This window comes from Balaenoptera acutorostrata, chromosome X, assembly GCF_949987535.1.
Source record: "Balaenoptera acutorostrata chromosome X, mBalAcu1.1, whole genome shotgun sequence".
NCBI classification, from domain to species: Eukaryota; Metazoa; Chordata; class Mammalia; order Artiodactyla; family Balaenopteridae; genus Balaenoptera; species Balaenoptera acutorostrata.
Genome location: NC_080085.1, coordinates 89,260,165 through 89,267,824, shown reverse-complemented (window position 1 = coordinate 89,267,824; position 7,660 = coordinate 89,260,165). Strand labels below are relative to the sequence as shown.

Sequence of the window (7,660 nt, the reverse complement as noted above, 5' to 3'; positions counted from 1 at the left end):
GAAAAGGTGCTCAGCATCCACTAATCATCAGGGAAATAGAAATCAAAACCACAATGAAATATCACCTCACACCTGTTATAATGGGTATCATCAAAATGACAAGAGATAACAAGTGTTGGCGAGGGCATGGAGAAAAGGAACCCTTGTGCACTGTTGGTTGAAATGCAAATTGGTACAGCCACTATGGAAAACAGTATGGAGGTTCCTTAAAAAAATTGAAAAATAGAACTATCATATGATCCAGCAATCTCACTTTTGGATATATGCCCAAAGGAAATAAAAACAAGATCTTGAAAAGATATCTGCACACCCATAAGCATTGCAGCATTCTTCACAATGGCTAAGATATGGAAACAGTCTAAGTGTCTATCAACAGATGAACAGAAGATGTAGTATATATACCACAGCCATGAGAACGAAGGAAATCTTGCTGTTTTCAATAACTTTGGGAAAACTTGTAGGCAATTATGCTAAGTGAAATAAGTCAGACAGAGAACGATAAATACTGTATGACATCACTTATATGTGGAATCTAAAAAAGACGAACTCAGAGAGTAGAGTGGTAGTTACTGGGGACTGGGGGTGGAGGAAATGGGGAGATATTGGTCAAATGGTACAAATTTCCAGTTATAAGATTAACAAGTTCTGAGGATCTAATGTACAACATGGTGATTATAGCTAGTAATACTGTATTATATATTTGAATGTTGCTAAGAGAGTAGATTTTAAATATTTCACCCAAAAAAAGAAATAGTGATTATGTGACAGGATGGAGGTGGTAGCTAATGCTATGGTGGTGGTCATTTTGCAATATATATACATATATATGTATCAATCAACAGGTCATACACCTTAAACTTACACAATGTTATGTCAATTATATCTCAATAAAGCTGGGGAAAAATAACACTAGTGTATGGCAGAAGGACACCTTAGAAAAAAAGGTAAATTAAAAATTATCCACCCTGTCTTTTAGCTAATTAAGGGTGTTCACTTTTATCAATTAACTCCTATGTTCCAGCACTACTTTAGCAGTTTACCTACATTACCTCATTTAATCATATGATATAAGGACTCTTATTATCCACATCTTGACAGCTCATCTATCATTTCAACACATCTTCCTTTTTGGTCTAAATATTTTCCCACTCAATATGTGGGAAACATATCCACATAAACCCCACCCATTCTCCCATTCTATCATCTCCTTCACTTCCAACCTAGCCTGTATCCAACATTTTTATTTTCCAACAATTACACAAAAAATCAATATACATTACAGATAAGAAAATACTGATGAGGGAAAAGATTCAAATATTAAATTCATGCACTGTCTTATTACTTATAGCCATTTTTCTTATTTTGGTATATAGCCTTTCAGAAGTTTTAATGCATGTAAATATTTTATATTTCTCAAAAATGGAATACAGTATGTATATGGTCATGTAACTGGCTTTTCCACTTAAAATGTATGCTGAATTTTTTCCATGTAAATAAGTGTAGTTGCCCATCAACATTTTCAAGAGCCGAATAATGTTTCAATACCTTAATTTCTTAGCCAAGTGCCTATTTCAAGACACTTGGGTCATTCACAGTTTTTCACTCTTCAAAACAGTGCAAAGATGCACAAACTTGTACAAGCCAGTTATTTCTCCTAAGCCAATTATATCTCCTAAGGACAAATTTGTATAAGTGGAATTACTGGGTCAAAGTGCATGCACATCTTGAAAGCTTCTGAAACATGTATCCAAACGGATCTTGTACCAAGTATGCTCCCACCAGCACAGTTTGAAAGTGTCCCTCCACCCACACCCTCACCATACTCTGGGTTGGAAGAGAGGTGGATCTTCTCCAGTATGGATGCCAACAGCCCTCTCGATGGTTCCATAAAGACCCTGCCCCAACCAATCTTGTAAAAGAAATCTGATAGAAGCTCTAAAAATTATTCTTTCTTCTATTATATTTTTTCATAATTCCAAAATAATCACTAACATATTCACTCCCATAGACACCAGAGTTGGACAAGAAAGAGGATGTTTTCCTATCAAATGCCCTCAGGACCCTACAATAAAATTGTCCCTCTCTGTATGTCCCCAGGATAGGTTCCAGCACTTCTTCATTCAAAGCGTCTCTCACTTCCTTCCTCCCCTTGCCACTCCCATTACCACCAGTGAAATTTCACGCCTTTAGCATCTGTGCCTGAACTATGGTGGTAACTTCCTAAGTGGTGTTCCAATCTCCAGTGGCCACTCCTGTCCCCACCCCAACTCTGACCCATTCTGCACACAAGTCAGCCACATAATGTTCGTTTCATCCTGTCACTCCTCTGGTCACAAAAGGGTTTGGTGTCTCCCAGGGGTTGGTGGAATAATATACAGACACCTCAGTTTAGAAATCAGGGATCCTCCATGAACGGAACTCACCCAACTGCTGGACTGTATTTTCCATCACTCCCCTCCCCACACTTTGTTCACAGAGGAGAGGCACAGCCTTCTTCTTCTGTGGAGAAAAATTCCCACCTCCATGCCTTTCTTCCCATCACTCCTCCTTCCTCCAATGCCCTTCCACCCTGTTTTTATCCCATCCTTCATGCCCAGTTCTACTTAAGCATCCGGAGGAGAGCACTGTTGCCTGCAGAAATAGGAAACAGATGGCCATGATTAGAGGTTCTCAGTTTTGTTAGTATCTTTTTGTTTCCATACATCTTGCCTCTCCAAATATATCATAAACTCAAGAACATGATAAATTTTTTTTTGCTGGTTAAAACACACAACTTTATTGATGAAACACAAGATTAACAAATGTAAACCAATACAAAAGTATAGCTTATTCGTGATTAGTTCGCTGTCAGTTTAAGTAGAGGAAAGAGTAAAAATATCTCAATCTAGGTAGCAAGATGGAATCAATAAATGCTTTCTTTGTACAAGCTCTAGTATTCATCTGACATCCTTAAAATGGTCTAGCCTAAAACCAACCATCACAACCAGCATCACTGTTGATATGTGATATTCATTATTCCAAAATAGCAGCTGAAAGGATCTCTTTGCCATATAAGCACAGTGAAAAGCAAAGAATTTACAAAATGCATTGTTCCCAAGTGCAAACTAAAAAAATTACCTCAGTATTGTTTGGGACAGACCCCCAGTTAAAGTTTGGTCAATACTTTTAGGACTTTTACTTTCACGACCAGATCACTGTGATTTGCTAATGCTTTGATTTTCTTAACACACACTCCAGATTCTTTGAATAAGAAAAAAAGTGAACTTCTGCTGAATTCTTTCCTGGATGAGGCAAGCCCTTCATTTTTTATGTTGTCATTTATATTCTCAAATAGGGTAAGGATATTAAGAAGAATCTCTCTGTCCCATTCTTTATTAAAGAGGGAAATCAATTCTGATGGTACTTTACAACTGACCAGCTCTCTTGTCATGGCTGGATTTTCAGTAAAGTTTATGATTAGTTTCATAATCTGAATCTTGGTGAAGTAATTTCCCAGGAATAACAAAGCAAAAAAGTCTGGAAAAGAATAGGAAAGCAAATGTTGGTAGTGATTTGTCACAGTCATGTTGGTTAACAGTCTTAGACCAGCCATCTGCACAGCTGAGTCCAAACGACAGATCATGGTGTCATCACACACTTGACTGATATATGTCTTAATCTTGCCCTGATTTTCCGCATTCACACTCAAATTATTAAGGGCATTGTATGCCTTTTCCCTAATAATGGGATCTTTCGTTTTTATCAGTTTTGCAATAATTGGGAGACCACCCAATTCACGAATGGCATTTTGGTTAAATGAATATGCTGCATTGTTACCCAGAGTGACCAAGGCTACTTCCTGAATAAAAGGATCATTAGTTCTTTCTAGGATGTTAAGGACCTTTTGAAGGTCAGTAGCACCCAGAATATCATCAATTTTATAGGGAAAGTTGAACTTGCCCCTTCGAACAGGCCATGATGTGGCTGGAGTCCTGGTGCTCTTACCTCTGGTCCTTCCCTTGGACTTGCCACTAGTCCTGCCCCCAGCCCTAGCTCCATTCCTCACAGGGTGGCAGCCTCCACCCCTGACTCCTGGGCAGGGTAAACCAGGTGTAAGGGTCCTGGTCCCGGAGATGGTACCCAACCTGGCCCCTTTGCCCACCTTTGCACTTGCCTGTTCCTTCAGGGTGCTGAAAAGGGCCTTGGCCTTGGCCTCTAGGCCACCTCCGCTCTGGGCCTTCAAGTGGGCCTCTGCCTTTACATCAGGTCCACTCTTGAGTTCCACGGACACCTCAGCCTTGGCCTTTGAGTCACCCTGAAGTCTGGCTCCAGCCCCTGCCCCAGCATTAGCCTTAGCTCCTTTCCCAGTCTCTGCAATATCGCTAGATTCCTCCTCATCATCGTCATCGTGGTCGTCCCAGATTTTCTCGCTCTCATCTCTTCCCCAGGTCAGTCTGTATACGCAGTAGCAGGCGCCAGCGCCGATCACTACACCAGCAGCCAAGCAGCCAGCTTCCCGAGTTCGGCCCATGCTGCCGCGACTGTCTGGAGGGTTTGCTCTGGCCAGAAGAGCGCTCCCAAGTCAGGGGGTGGGGTGGGGGCTGTGGAGTCTTCAGCTACAGCCAGCAGGCTCTGCTGCAGCTACAGATACTGGGGGACCTAAGAATGAAAGAAAGATTTGAGGCTTCAGTCTCCTCCTTCTGTGCCTTCGCATGCAGACAGACTGAACTACAGACCTACAAACAGACAAAACAAATGGGGACATGGCAGGGACTCAAGGGTAGATCACTGATTCCTTTTTTTAATCAGGAAGGTAATTTTGAAAATTTTCCCCACCTCCAGATTCTCCAACCTCATGTTCAACCACCCCACCCCAGTATGTTAAATTTAAGACAGCTAATCAGTTCCCTACCTCCCCTGCCCCTCCAGATGTCCTGGGGGCAGTGGCAGCCCCACATACACCCGCAGGGGTCCAGGCAGTTTCTTCCTTCTATTTCTTGCCTGGAAGTACACTGAGTCCTGCAAACCTGCATACGAAGCGGTGGGGGGAGTGGTGCTGAGAGCTCATGGGACAGACAGATGAACCTCACCCGGGACGGGACACACGTTCCTCTGCGGAATCACTGGCCCTAGTCCTGCGGAGCCCAATATTTCCCACGTTCGGTTCCCCTCCTCTCCTCACTGAGCTGCGGCTTTGAAGTTCATTATGACCCGCCCCACCCTCGCCCCGTTCCTTCGATCTCCTCCAATCCTCCACCCAGCCCCCACCCCCGAAAGTCACTGCCTTCGAAGGTGACTGCCACAACTCCTTCCCTGTAACAAAATGGATGGTGGTGGAGGGAGAGTGTCTAGAAGCCAGACAGGCGTAAAATGCACAGAAGTCTCGAACTCCGCCCTTGCCTCCGCCACCCCCATCAACTCAGAGGTACCAGGATACTCCTACTCCCACCCATTATATCCACTGCTCCGGAGCAATTTCCTTCCTCCCTCATCTCGGTTTCCGCCTCCACCTAACCTAAAGACTGACAACTCTGGGACCAAAGAGTAATTTGGAGAAAGGTCCTCCCCACCCCCACCCCAGGACTCTCGTGACACCTTCGTCCTCCCAGCCACTTCTTTCCGTGCAGGGCACTTTCTTTTGCAAGCTCCGCAATGGTCCAGAGAGGAGAGGAGGAGGGGTATGTGGGGGAGGTCCACGGGCCCACTGGAGTTTGCAGTCTTCACCATTCTCCAGCCCAGGGATCCCTAAATAGTGCCACCACTCTCACTCTGACATACTTGTTTCTGGACAATTTTCCTCTTCTTCCTGCTCCTAGAGTTGGATTGGCCTTCAGCCGCAAGATCCAAAGACACAGACAGGCGACAGGGCAGAGACAGATTGCTAGGCAGACAGAACAGCACTTCAGACAGTCCCAATACCAGCCTTTCCGAATCCAAGGTCCTGGTTGTCAAACGGATTTCACCTTTTGGTCTCTCACCCTACCCCCACTTCTCAGGACTCCGCTAACAGCAGCCCTCTTCCAGCAAGGGCGTCCATCCACCCCCTCCCCCAGCCCCCAGTCCCAGCCCCCAGTCCCAGCCCCAGCGGTCGGCCATTTTCCCAGGAAAAACCACACCCCTTTCGAACAACTGGAAAGAGGGGAGGCGGGGCGAAGGAGTGAGAAAAACCGGAGGAGCAAAAGAAAACCCAAAGATCTCTTTGATTCCCCTGCCCGACGCAGTCTCAGCCCCAACGACAACTATGTTTCCTGTACGCGCTGTCATCTCCTATTTCCTATATAAAAGAGCAGGGAGGTAACTGGGGAGTCAGTAATGCGCCCGAGTTAGGAGGAGAACCCCAGCCATCCCCGCCCTTCTGGGGGCCGCGGGGCAATCCCACCTTTACACTGACCTGCAGGGGTTCGGGGCAGATTCTTTATTCCTTTGCTCCGAGTGGTACAGCGCCCTACTGAAAGACACGGGGAATGACAAGACAGACGCCCAGCCCCAAGACACTGGCTTGCTAGATGGACCGGCACACAGGACAAGAATCTTAACATCGGCCCTTCCCGATTCAAGGCCCTGGATGCCAAAGGTTTTCAGGTTTCCCCCCTCCTGGTCTGGGGTCTCCCCTGGAATCTGGCCCCCAAGGTCCACCATTCTTGTTCTCGAAAGGGCCAGGGATAGTGCAAGGGTGTGGAGAAAGGAGCCTTGTCCTTCTTTAGTCTCCACCCTCCGCTACCCGCACCGCGGGAATCCCTCGGGCAAGCACCCATCCGCACATAGACTGGCTGGGATCAGGGCGGTTACCTCCTCCTCCTCCTCTCCTGGCCACAGGCCCGCCAGCCCTCGAGGTAATAAGGAGATGGCAACCGGACCAAACGAAAGACCGGGATTAGAAGGACGTCTGCACACGTCGGCTCCCGCTCACGTGAGAGCCACGTCACTCGTGAGCTCAGAACCCCAATTACCACTCCTACCAGCAGTGCGGCAGAAGCCGGCCCACCCCTTTCCTTTCCCTTCACAGCAGGTCCTGCCACTCATTTTCCACTGCCAATCCCAGAAACCAGAAGTAGCTTATCTTGTGGTTGGCATTTGCCTTTCTTTGGTTAGCAGAGAGAAACTGTATCTGCTCCCATGTCCATTGGTCTTGTCTTCCTCTTTGAGGAATAATTTTTCTCTCCTCTACTCCCTGTCCACCCACCTCTCCCTTCACCCCCCACCCCCCCACAACGCAGCCTCACTGCTCAGCGTTTCCCCTGCACCCCTATACGAAATGGGATTCAAGATCTCAGAAAAGGATATGGGTAGTGGGAATGTCTTACTTTCTTAAACTTTTCTGTTCATTTTTTAAAAATCAGTAATGCATTACTCTTATATTGAGAAAATAAAATGATGCTATCTTCGTTTGACTGGAGAAGAATTTAAGTCGGAGGGGAAAACCCAAAAGGCCTCGCTAATTTTACTATATTTATTTATAACACAAGGAAAATGTTTCCACTGGTTACAGTCAAGAAGAAGCTTTCAAAACGTAGTAACCTGTTTTAAAATGGAAAACTGTTACTTTTCACACAGTCTATGAATTAGTCCACAAAGATGACTAGTTGTCTAATCTTTGCCATTTTACATAAATGATCTATTACTTTTTCTAATTTTGGATCAACTTACAATTTGATAAAACAAAAACAATAAAATCTTATAT

At 45.1% G+C, this 7,660-nt stretch overlaps 1 protein-coding gene across 9 annotated transcripts; it reads right to left on the bottom strand.

The window, feature by feature from the left end:
• Positions 1 to 2,760: 2,760 nt before the first annotated feature.
• On the bottom strand, positions 2,761 to 6,900 carry ARMCX1 (armadillo repeat containing X-linked 1). 9 transcript variants are annotated; one of them, XM_028166294.2, is made up of 5 exons: positions 6,769 to 6,900; positions 6,371 to 6,424; positions 5,758 to 5,920; positions 4,892 to 5,006; positions 2,761 to 4,638 (listed from the first exon to the last, which is right to left on the bottom strand). In XM_028166294.2, the coding sequence occupies exon 5, from the start codon at positions 4,508 to 4,510 to the stop codon at positions 3,146 to 3,148; it is 1,365 nt and encodes a 454-aa protein (XP_028022095.2). In that variant the 5' UTR covers positions 4,511 to 4,638; positions 4,892 to 5,006; positions 5,758 to 5,920; positions 6,371 to 6,424; positions 6,769 to 6,900; the 3' UTR covers positions 2,761 to 3,145. The 9 variants fall into 9 exon arrangements, with proteins under 9 accessions (XP_028022095.2, XP_028022094.2, XP_028022093.2 ...); XM_028166293.2 differs by having other exon boundaries at positions 5,758 to 5,860; XM_028166292.2 differs by having other exon boundaries at positions 6,371 to 6,427; positions 6,769 to 6,895.
• Between the last annotated feature and the right edge of the window lie 760 nt (positions 6,901 to 7,660).

Coding starts and splice junctions, on each gene's coding strand:
- ARMCX1 (XM_028166294.2), bottom strand. CDS start 4,510: ATGGGCCGAACTCGGGAAGCTGGCTGCTTGGCTGCTGGTGTAGTGATC.